Source organism: Pungitius pungitius, chromosome 6, assembly GCF_949316345.1.
Source record: "Pungitius pungitius chromosome 6, fPunPun2.1, whole genome shotgun sequence".
Classification (NCBI taxonomy): domain Eukaryota; kingdom Metazoa; phylum Chordata; class Actinopteri; order Perciformes; family Gasterosteidae; genus Pungitius; species Pungitius pungitius.
Genome location: NC_084905.1, coordinates 2,431,519 through 2,443,047, shown reverse-complemented (window position 1 = coordinate 2,443,047; position 11,529 = coordinate 2,431,519). Strand labels below are relative to the sequence as shown.

General features: G+C 46.0%; 1 protein-coding gene across 2 annotated transcripts; it reads right to left on the bottom strand.

The window, feature by feature from the left end:
* Nucleotides 1-308: 308 nt before the first annotated feature.
* ptpn5 (protein tyrosine phosphatase non-receptor type 5) lies at nucleotides 309-11,188 on the bottom strand. Of its 2 annotated transcripts, none has more exons than XM_037451868.2 (14): nucleotides 10,789-11,188; nucleotides 8,078-8,184; nucleotides 6,680-6,944; nucleotides 6,051-6,173; nucleotides 5,835-5,930; nucleotides 5,393-5,649; nucleotides 5,031-5,223; nucleotides 4,474-4,558; nucleotides 4,127-4,206; nucleotides 3,811-3,948; nucleotides 3,606-3,716; nucleotides 2,642-2,802; nucleotides 1,681-1,794; nucleotides 309-1,175 (listed from the first exon to the last, which is right to left on the bottom strand). In XM_037451868.2, exons 3-14 carry the CDS (start codon nucleotides 6,935-6,937, stop codon nucleotides 1,082-1,084), a joined length of 1,710 nt encoding a protein of 569 aa, XP_037307765.2. In that variant the 5' UTR covers nucleotides 6,938-6,944; nucleotides 8,078-8,184; nucleotides 10,789-11,188; the 3' UTR covers nucleotides 309-1,081. The 2 variants fall into 2 exon arrangements, with proteins under 2 accessions (XP_037307765.2, XP_037307766.2); XM_037451869.2 differs by lacking the exon at nucleotides 10,789-11,188 and adding an exon at nucleotides 10,605-10,706.
* Between the last annotated feature and the right edge of the window lie 341 nt (nucleotides 11,189-11,529).

The following is an 11,529-nucleotide window of genomic DNA, read 5'->3' as shown; positions in this document are numbered from 1 at the left end:
TACAACAATCATGGGCTTCTCACTTCACGGATGTGTTTAAGCTACTGTTGAAAGCAGAGGCATCACGGAGCACCTGACTCTGAGGGCAATTATGAGATCGGGATTTGACATTTACAAGAAGATTAGATGTACGTGACCCAACGTCATCAACACACGGTGCGCTTTGTTGAAACAATTTGCTTTCCTGTGCATTACATTTCCCGTGTGCACATGTCAGATCCTTCATAGCTTTTTTTCTGGGCTTTGTATTGATTTTATTACGACGGTCTGATTCTATTTCTGGCTTCTGCCCCCCCTCCCCACCCCCCCTCAGTGTCCCTGGCTCTGTGACGCCCCGGACTCTATGTGGCTTCAATGCAGGAGTTGTTTACTGTAAACGTCATGGGCCACGGGGACTGCACGGGCAGCATGGTAAAACTGTAATAAAGTATACTGCACACAAATCCTAATTATTTAATTAATAACCTAATTGCTATACATTCCTATGTTCCATAACATTGCACATGCCTTTAATGAACACTTAGCACCATGCAACCTGAAGATGAGGTGTCTCCTGAAATCATCGAAAGTTGAAGCAGGCCTTCTATCATGATTTTTTTTTTTTTTTTTTATACATTAAAGTGAGAGTCAATGGGAGTGAATGAGAGGAGATGTAGGTCAATTTCAATTTCTGGTGAACCCTGACATTGATGTGGTGTTTTGATCATTTGTGTGGATCTGAATCATGCTGGCACTGATTGGGCTCGGGCCCTGATTATTGACTCTGACGTGGCCTCACTTTAACGGTTGGTAGTTCAGCTCCAGTTTAACTTTTTGATAACTGTAAAATACAGTACTTGAGGGGGCTAAATAGAAGATGAGGTTCCGGTGATTTAGACTCATCAGCAGTTGTGGGATTTGTCTTTATAAAACAGTGCAAATAAAATGTTGTCAGGTCTTGGGATATTTTTAGATCTACTAGTGGTTTGAGCTTGTTAAAGGGTGAGATTGAGATGATGCTAGGTACCGTGGTGCGTACCACCGGAGGTGGCACAGTGTACAGTGGTGTGTCTCGGGTCCGAGTGGGGCTGTGGCGCTCGCTCTACTCCTCAGCGGCGCGAGGCAGCTGCTTCTCATACAGGCTTAGGACATGATGCACAAACTGGTACTGCTCGCACGTCTGGATCATCCCACCTCTGAGGGACATACACGTGAGGGACAAGCACACGGAACGGCTGATTAGTCGGCCCGCAAGCCGAGGTAACACATTCGATGCGATACATGACATTCTGACTGGTCGAAAGCACTTAAATGGAATAAAGTTAGTTATTTGTTCCACTTACTTTCATGCTATAAAAAGCTCCAAAATCTGTTAGGAAAGGGAGGTTTATATAAAACCATTTGAAACTAGATGTGCATCATTTATGCCATGGTGAACTTACTGCATTACGGCTACCTTATGCAAAAAACATCACATTTGCACTGCATACTGCAAGAAGGCTGTGAACACAACAGTAAAACCTTCATGTTTCCATGGTTATTTTGTCAAAAACGGAGCTCACAACATACTATAGCTCTTGTTTTGAAACCAGATCGACGGGAGTTACGTTGACTGTAGATTCTCATCTCACAACCAACATAACCTCGACGCCGTGAACTAAAGAGAGACGTGATCATGAATAAGGGCTAAGAATATCTCACCTGTCCAGACGGAGCTGGCAGGTGGTTCTCAGGATGTCAACCACACCCTCGGTCCTCAGCTGCTTGCACAGGATGGAGGTGGCAATGAAGCAGCCGGTTCGACCAATTCCAGCACTGCAGACGTGAAGTTAGACGGGCAAAAGGGGAAAAATGGATGAATCGGTGTGTTGATTAGCACACCATTCGTCTCATTAGTGTCAAGTCAAGTTAACATCGACTTTTTTTGGAAAAGTTCAACAAGTCATCCTCCCACACTGCTGTGAAAAAGTATTTGCCCGCGTTCTTGGTCCCTATTTTTTTGCATATTTGTCTCAACTTAAATGTTTCAGATCATCAGACAAATTGTGAGATTAGACAAAGAAAAGCTGAGTAAATACAAAATGCAGTTTTTAAACAGATTTCCTTCATTAAGGGCAAAAAGCCTACCTGGCCCTATATAAAAACTGCTTCCTCCTGACAAATAAACCTTGCAGGAGGGGCCGGCCTTCCACAACTACACCAAGAGTGCGTCAAAAACTCATTCAGGGGTTCATGACAGACACCAGAAGGACGTGTGAAGAACTGACATCTCTCAAAAAATATCCTAATGATCCCCAAGCCTTTTGGGCAAATATTGTGTGAACTGAGACAAAAGCTGAGCCTTTTGGAAGGTGTGCGTCCCGCTGCATCTGGCGTTAAACTAATAGCATTTCATAAAAAACACATAATACCATGATTCACACATGGTGGTGCCAGTGGGATGGTGTGGGGCTCCTCTGCAGCTTCAGGACCTGCACAACTGACCATAATTCATGGAACCATCAATTCCTCTGAATGGCTCAGAAGAAGCTAAATGAGTGTTTCGGAAGCGGCCTAGTCAGAGTCCGGGTATAAATCCAATCGAGATGCTGTGACAAGCCGTTCCCACCTTCACCTTCCAACGTGGCTGCGTTAAAACGTGCTAAACTATCTACACATGTACCTGCAGTGGACGATTACGGGGCCACTGGAGGGCGGGGCTTCCTCTCTGGCCCTTTCCACTTCCTGCACCAGCTCCAGAAGAGGTGGAGCCTTGTCTGGAGTCTTCTGGTCAGGCCACGAGGTGTACCAGTACTGCTGCAGACTGCGCTCCTCTCCCCCAGACTGCCACACAAACACACACACACACACATAAACACGGGTACACATGTACGTGAGACAGACTCACTGGAGAACAATTGCCGATCAGCCCGTTGCTCTGCATGTACACCCAAATTGTTACCTTGGCGTTAGTTGCTACGACAACAATGAACACAGAGCAAGAAAGCAGAAACAAAAGAGTTTGGGAAAATGAAGGATTAGATAGAGGCAAAGTGATCCATGCTTTGCCTCTATCTAGGAAACATGAATCCATCATATAAAAACATAAAAAACAAGCTTTAAACTTTGCACAGTTTGGCGCTTGGTAATCAGATGAAGGCTGCAATTGTTGAATTATCATGTGTGGCTTGATGCCAATACCGCCATGACTCCAAATTCCATATAAATTGCTGTTGCGTTTTCAATCTTATTGGCTGTATGGCAATGTAGGTTTATAGATCCACCACTTTACAGCACACTGAAATCTCCATCTGTCTTATTATTTGATGAAACATTCACAATCTATCACTATATCTATAATAAATCATAAGAACTTTGGTGGTCCTCTGACCTTTCATCGAGAACCACCAGGTTTAAATGATAAATTGTCAGTGCACTTACTTAAGTGGCATGTTTCGTTCCCCTCAGGGTGAATCCCTAACTTCTCATCCGGCGAGAAACTGATGCCAAAGCCAAGTCAAGATTGTATAGAAGTCTATGAAAAAATGATCCTACTACTCACTGGATCACTGGACTTTTCATCCATGTTGTTCTCTGTTTTTGCCAGCATTGTGCGTTATGTTAAACAGTCTTTTTTTGTGTGTTACCTTTAAGGTAAACACCCTCAGACTGTAGTCGTCCTCCTGGGTTACGGTGTTGACAGTGATCTCGATGCCCTCGTGGGTCACAGTGTCCTCAGGCCAGTACTCTGCACATTTCTGCAAGACACAAACAAGAGGCTATTTTCTACCCATCTGATCATCACCTTATCTGTCCATTTATCCACTGATGCATCCATCATTCCTGCCGCACCTCGTTCTTCTCTTCCAGGTTGGTGATCATCACTATGATTGGGCTTCTCTCCTGCCACACCATCCTCCAGAAGTCCCCCACTGTGTTCACAGTGGGACCCTGGGTGGCAATGTAGGCACACTGCTCATCCCCATAGCCCTGCAGAGACACACACACACACACACACACACATATGCCCAATTGTGTCGTGTAATCAGATTTCTGCTAGCAGGACCCATGGAGAATATGAGGTTATATCCATGGAGCATGAATAAAGGGTCTTCTTCACAAGGCTGAGCTGGGCCAAGAGCTTACAAATACACACATTTTCACTCACTTTGAGATAATTAGCATTGATGTACGTAGTGAGGAAATCATCTTCATCTTGTGACTTCAAGATCACTCGGCTGTGTATATCTGCAGGACGATAGAGTGACATTTCCATGAAGAAACGGAGATGGGTTTTGTGAGTCAAAAAGAAGAAGATGCTGTGATGACATGTCTCAGTGTGAATATTAATACTCTGGTACACATAGACCTTTACAAAGGCTTCTGAGGTAAATAGTTGATGAGCATGTGAAATTATTCAAGAGAAGCGTAACACAACAGGCTGTTTTCACAATATTTACAACCACATGATGTCTTTTAAGCGACACTTCCGACTCGTGTTGCAGCCGCACTCACTGGGTAAGATGGTCTTGTAGCGGTTCTTTCTCACCAGCCCTGGGTAGTTGTACTCCTTGGGGTCCACAAAGTTCATGGGAGTTTCCTGCCAATGGACACAGAACAATGGCTGCAATAACAATCAGTCCTTGTAGAAAATGAAGGGTCCTAACCACGCCGTAAGAACTGTAAGAACCTTACATGTCAAACGTGACAACATCCTTCATTAACCTTCAGACCAAACGGCTGCTCTCTTGCGTGTGATGTAATTCTCCAACTAGGTGCATGCTTGTGGTGTTGGGAACATGCGTCTTTCTGCCTCGCAGACGCTAGAATCCTCTGTGGGTTTTTCGTATGCAAATATGTCTCTATCTATCCTTCCTTCGCCCACTGACACTCAGTAGAAAGGCTTACGGGTGTGTGCAGCGCTCCGGTGGCTGTGTGTGTGTGTGTGTGTGTGTGTGTGTGTGTGTGTGCACCAGTGTCTATGTGTTTTTTCTGCGTGCATCTCTTCCCGATGAGTCTCAGTCTGTTAATCTAAAGCGTGTAGGTGGGTGAGCTGCTGTTGCTGTGCTCACATAGAACTCAGCCTGCAGGCTTTGGTCGTCCACGGCCCGTGTGTGTAGCATGGCGGGGGTCAGGCTGTTCGTTCCCTGCCGGAGGTACTCCTTGGCCGTCTGGTCTCTCGGGGAGAGCTGGCCTCCGTAGCCGTAGGGCTCAGTGCAGCCCGGTGTACACATGTCCAAAGTCAGGGAAACGTTGGAGCCCCTCCTGTGTGATACATAGAAAACCGTGCCAATGCATTTAGCTGCATCTATCTGCTATGTGAAATGTGAATTCAAAAATCCACACATGCAGCATTTGTCATCCCCCATATCCAGATAGAGATGTCTCTTATTTCGTAAAATGCGCCTACAGCAGCGTGCAGCCCACCGCTAACCTCTCCTGAAGCCCCACTGGCGCGACAGTGAGCGTGGCGGCGTCTCCCTCCGTCTTGACGTCATTGCCTATTTCAAAGACCGGCGTCTGGGGCACAGGTTCCATGTCCAGCAGGTCCTCCTGAGCGTCGGTCCACTCCGACAGGGTGAAGGAGGGCTGCCGGCTGACGGACTGACGCCGATCGCCGACGTCCCGCCTCACGGTTCCGGTCCACCACAAGCCGGTGCCGCTGCGCCACTTACTCACCGCGTTGTAAACCTGGTCAGAGTGAGGTGGAAGAAAGCGGTGATTGCGTGTCGGCCAATAGATGCCAATCAAGCGAGAAACCTGACAAAATGTTTTTTTTTTCTTTGTAGTGAATGGCAATAATTCAACATGCACTATATTTGTCACATTGATGTAGAAATAACTGCATAAATCAAACGGGTTCTCCAGTGGTTTACCATGGTAGCACAGATGGCAAAACCAATGACTGCAGTTCCATTGAGAATCCATTTGTGCTCTTTGGTGTTCACAACCTCCTTCATCAACATCGTGGTCTGATCGGTGCAGAGAGAAAAAGGGGAAAGACAGTTAGACACGACCACACTAGAGTCCGCAATCTTCAGGACTTCTTTTTTTTAACTCTCCATCCAAAAAACACAGCTCTATTCACTCACCTCCGTTCCAAAAATTGGGCAGCATTGTAAAATGAGGCCGAGGTAGAAGTCGATGATCTGCAAGGCTTTGAAAAGTGAAGAAAGAGGTCCATTTCCTTCAGCTAGAAAAAACACAGAGTACCCCTGGGAGGAGAGAGGAAGACCTGTCATCCATGCACTGGTAATCAGGCAGCACTGGGGATTCTCTCAGATGCAAAGGAACCGAGAAGAATAGGAGGCGGCCTCTCACGCTGGCATAATAATGTCAAATTGACATCACGGTGGACTCGTGTCATAATCATTGCTGCTTTTAACAGGACTTATTATTTATTTCTAGCGAAATCTAGCCCAAACCCAAAATGTTTGGGCTAGATTTGTGTCAAGTATGCCGTCAAATAAAGCACTTTGGAGAACATGTAACAATGCACATGATAAGAAAATATGTGTGTGAAAATGAGGATCAAGAGAGAACACCTTGCGTTCAATTTGCATTGCTTATATTACATTTAAAATATTAGTGGTCGATATTACATCACGAGTGGCAAACTAAAGAGTGTGCAGGAAGGTTAGCGCGTCTCATTTTGATCTAAGGTAAAGATTCTATTCACTTTGACTATTTTTCTGGGTTCAACTGGCGTCCGCTCGCATACCGTGACTTGAGAGACGACGAACAATGCGACCCAGCAGTTGATTTCGAGCACAACGGAATACAGCTTTTGCATGAGCACATCATCTGCCGGAGGGCTTTGGCCCCCTGCAGGTCCGTCTTTCCTCTTTTGGTCATCTTGTTCAGGGACTATTTTATCAGTCTTAGTGGGCTCATCCAGCCAGACGGGGTCCTCGTCGGGCCTCAGGAAGATGGAGTCCTCAGTGTGGGAGCGGGTGGAGCTGTTCAGCCGGCGGGTCATGATACCCCTGTTAAATGAAGAATGTTAATGAACGCCTTTAAAATAAAATAGACATATAGCGTTTCAGTGTTTCAGCGAAGGGATCGTTAGCTCCATCCGCACTGTTGCCTTTGTTTGCGCCTTTTGTGCTGTTAGCACTGTTAGCTCTTGCTGCCAGCGTAGACATGTTTTGAGCTTTCCGGGGAACACCTATTATATATATATCATTTACCTGCACAAAAAATGTCAACAAACACCTTTAACCCCATAAAAACAAAGACCACAGTGCTGGTTAAGTTATTTTCTGTCCTCTTGTGTACAAAATTAAGAAATATCCCACTTTAAATTCTTTACTAGCATAACACACAGAAAGAAATACAAGCAAGCTACGTGTTGATTTCCATTTCAATTACATGTTGCCTGTGTTTGCCACGTTGTGTTGACAAGTTTTGTTTTTTAAATGGGCGTGTATATGACAGAAAGAGTCTAAATTATTCCACAGGCCTATTCAGATGTAAAGCTAAGCGGCTTGGAGTGGCTCTCATCTCCGGATCCTCTTGTCTTCCTCAGATTGGACTCTATTGGATGAATGTGTGTGTGTGTGTGTGTGTGTGTGTTTGCGAGAGAGAGGCTCTATTGTGAGAGATGAGTCAGGGGTAGCATGTTTACGGCCCTGTCCGTTGCCTTGGCAACAGAGTAGCTCTCATGCCTCTCATTTGTCCCGAGCATTATCATCTACTAACACACACACACAGACACACACAGACACACACAGACACACAGACACACACACACACACACACACACACACACATGCATACAGCCTACCTGTATCAGTCAGCAGTGTATTCAAAGTCCTTTTCCGCCCTGCACTTTTGTCCTTCGGCCATTATTAAGGGTGTTTGTACATTTGGCTGATGATCACCACGTGGTGTGTACGGATGTGTGAATGTGGGGGCCTGTGAGAGTGGCAGTGTAGTGTTTTTGAACAAATCACTTTTATCTGAATGTGTTGTTGACGGCTAAAATTTTAACCCGTGAGTTTGGAAGTTTCTTTTTTTTAAATCAATGACTACGAACTAAATATGCAGATAAAAATTCTTTTCCAGTTGGTCTACTGGGATGGAGAAAAAAAACTGAACAGCCAGTCACATGACTCACCTATGATAGATGGCAGGGAACTGGTGGGAGTCAGATCACATGATCAAGATAAATCCTGTATCCCGTGGCAACCAGCCGATGTCAGCCATTGTGTGGCGGAGTGAAATCTGAAGGACAGAAGGGAACAACCAAACACTACATCTCATTTGTTCATAACTTGAAATTAAAGAAACTGGAAATGCATTGTGGGTTGTTTAAACACAGAGTAATGACACCATATAACTCTAACTTCGCAGAGTAGCACCTTTTGTTAGCTCCCAGATGTGATTGTAGCATGGTGATGTAAGGTGACACAGTAAACTCTTTTTTCTCTCTACCTCTCTCTCTCCCTCCCTACAAGGCGTTTTGAGCCCGACTAAGCAGACGCCCTCCGAAATACATTTAGATCGCTTCGTTCAAATCAGTATGCACGAAGTCAAGCATTCTCTCCTCTCCTCTCTCCCTTCTTTGCCGCTGGACCCTGTTGAACGAATGAGGTGAGCTCAGCGGAATAGGAAACCACACCAGTAGCAGGAGATACCTTTCGGTGTGTGTGTGTGGTGTGTGTGTGGGTGTGTGTGTGTGTTAGAGAGAGACAGTGCAGGTGTTGACCAGCGGGAGCTGCTTTCTGTCCCTTTCTAGCTCTCATTCCTTGCTGCGAAGGTGGTTCGGAAGTGATGACGCCAGTTATCCCAGCCTGTAGTCATGGCAACGTGCATACATACAATGGACTAACACACACACACACACACACACACGGATTGAGTTGTATAAGAGCTGAGAAAGTTCTTCCTTTGCTTCCGTTTTCAAACAAGAGATGGACATTTGAGTGTGAAGGTTGTCTGAGGCAATGACGCAGTGAGGTTGGCGTTTTGGTAACTGCGGCAACCAACATGTACTGTATGACACACACACACACACACTTTGGTAGACACACTGCATGAAAAAGGAAAATAACAAACATACACTCTGGGAGAGCAGTAACAATATTCAGGTGTGACAAAAAAAACAATCTCTTTGCTTTGATTCTTTGAGGTAAATATTTGAGCTTTTCCTGTTGAGCGCTTGGTGAAATGTTGGGTACATTTCACCAGGACTGTAGCTTTGATTTTACAAACACTGAGGTCCGGAAAAGACAGCGGAATTAATCGTTATTTAAAGGTAGATCTGAAAGTATATGCATTCTTGTTTACAGAGTTTGCAGAATTTATATGTAGAAAATAATAAAATCAGGAAATACTGAGGATTTCTTCAATGAGGCTCTGAATTAAACCCATCTATTTTTCTCTAACAAACCAAGACCCATTTGTTTACACAAATATTGTCCATCATATCCGACACCTTTTTCCACAATTGATCCACATTTGATACATATTTGATATCTTTTGGAAGAATTTAAGATGTGTCAGTTCTGTGGGTTGGAACAATGATGATGATTGTTATAAATGCCCAACAGTTGAAACCCTGCCGTTTGTTGAGTTCACAATGAAGGTAGTATTCAAAATGACATGAAATCAGAGCGTGAAGGACAATACCATGTTGCAGTAACAGCCTGAATATTAGTTGACTTAAGATAGTTTAATGATACATAAACTCCCCAGCAGAAGTGCTGTCTGCTGTGAGGCTCTGTTCCCGCAGAATGGGAACCCGGGGGGAATTCTTCTGGTTCAACAGTTTTTTTGGTGACAGCTGGCTTGTGTTTAAATGGACATTTCCTGAGGCTCCCAGCTTGTCCGTCTGGAAATGTGTGTTTAAAACTGCGGCGTCTTTAAAAACCAAATCTCTCAGGTGCAGCAGCACTTCCTGTTCCCAGGTTAATCAAAAGCGCGTCGAGTTATCGAGTTGTCAAAGTGCTGAGCGTGGCTGTGGGACGAGGTGAGAGGAGGCTCTCGCCGGAAGTGATGACGGGATGGTAACTTAAGATGAAGTCACGAGGGCCAAGACCTGCCTCGTCAACCTTTCTCCGTCATGCATGCTCACACAGACGACATCCCGGTATCGATACACTCAGCTCACAATGGCCTTAGAACGATAACAGCCAGCAAGCCTGCAGCTTCCTCGTGTCCACCACAGAGACAGATGATCCATCAGCTCTATTGCTTACACACACACACACACACACACACACACACACACACTCGTAGAACCTCCCACCCTCATTTCAAAGAATCTGGAAATCTGGATTCGCGGTGACAAATAATTGCGTTACGCGATTGCACTGCATCGAGAAAACCCGAACAGGGGATGGCGGTCTCTGGCAGTCATTCATGCTGAGACCCAAACTCCATTCACGTCACGTACGTGGCTACGGAGCGCTGGAGCGACCACACGGTGCAGAGCGGGGACGGAGCAGCAATGAATCACCCTGGGAGGTGTGGACTGTTGCACCTCGCTCCGGCATGAGACATGACACGACGCGGAGGGTATATGGAGCTTTGAAGAACGACAGATGAGGGAGGAAACACTGCTAGAGGCAGGAAGCAGCACCAAAGAAGCAACCTGTTGGCAGGTGATCAGGTGTGACACACGGAGCATCATGCGTCCCTACCTGTTCGCAGCCAGGAAAACGCAGCAGCGGTATGAACAGTGGGGGCTTTCGCTGAGGAATTGGTATTCACCTCGCGTCGCACAGCCACAGAGGGGAGGTGGGGAGGGGGAGGGGGGGGGGGGGGCTGGAGGCGTCACTCACCCCCAAAAACCGCGTTACGTCTGGATAGGATAAGCCCTCTTACCTGGCTGAGCCCGTGTTCAAATCACCATCTGCCGCTCTGCTTCCCCTTTTGAGCCAAAACACCAGGGAGCCAAACGCAACCCCCTCTACTGCTCCTCTGTGTGGGTGAAGGGATGGAGCGTGTTTGCATGTGAGAAAGGACGCAGGCCGACACCGAGAGGCAGAGGACGTGTGTGTGTGTGTGGGGGGGGAAAAGGCAGAGTCGAAGAGTGAGTGTTTGCGTGAGGAACGAAGCGACTGAAAGGGTTTTCTTTTGTTTGTATCCTGGAGGAGAGAGAGAGAGAGAGAGAGAGAGAGAGAGAGAGAGAGAGAGAGAGAGACCCAAGGCGGCAGCTTCGTCTAGGTATATATGCAGCAAGAGGCTGTGCGGTAGCCTTGGCAACAGAGCCAGAATGAGGGAGAGCGAGCACTGGAGCTGGAGGGAGAGAGAGAGAGAGAGAGAGAGAGAGAGACTGTTGTGTGTGTGTGTGTGTGTGTGTGTATTAATCACATTGTAGGCACATAAATATGTTTATAACACAGCCACATTACCGGGTCTCGTCTCCAAAGGATTCCTCCCACGTGTTAAACAATTATTTATTTTATTTTTTTGGGGGGGGGGGGGGGGGGGCGGGGGAGGATGAAGGTGATATTCAACATTTAATTATTGTCAACAAATGCTGTAAACAGCTGTATCATACTAACAAGAAGTATAGTGTCACCAGTATCATAGTCCCCTAAGCAATACGATGCCTTAAACTGG

What these genes read in the sequence shown, in the direction of transcription:
- ptpn5 (XM_037451868.2), bottom strand. Translation starts at nt 6,937, where the DNA reads ATGACCCGCCGGCTGAACAGCTCCACCCGCTCCCACACTGAGGACTCC. An exon ending in GCCCAATTTTTGGAACGGAG is followed by an intron (nt 5,931 to 6,050) that starts GTGAGTGAATAG and finishes TGCACCGATCAG; the next exon opens with ACCACGATGTTGATGAAGGA. An exon ending in CTACAAGACCATCTTACCCA is followed by an intron (nt 4,207 to 4,473) that starts GTGAGTGCGGCT and finishes ATCGTCCTGCAG; the next exon opens with ATATACACAGCCGAGTGATC.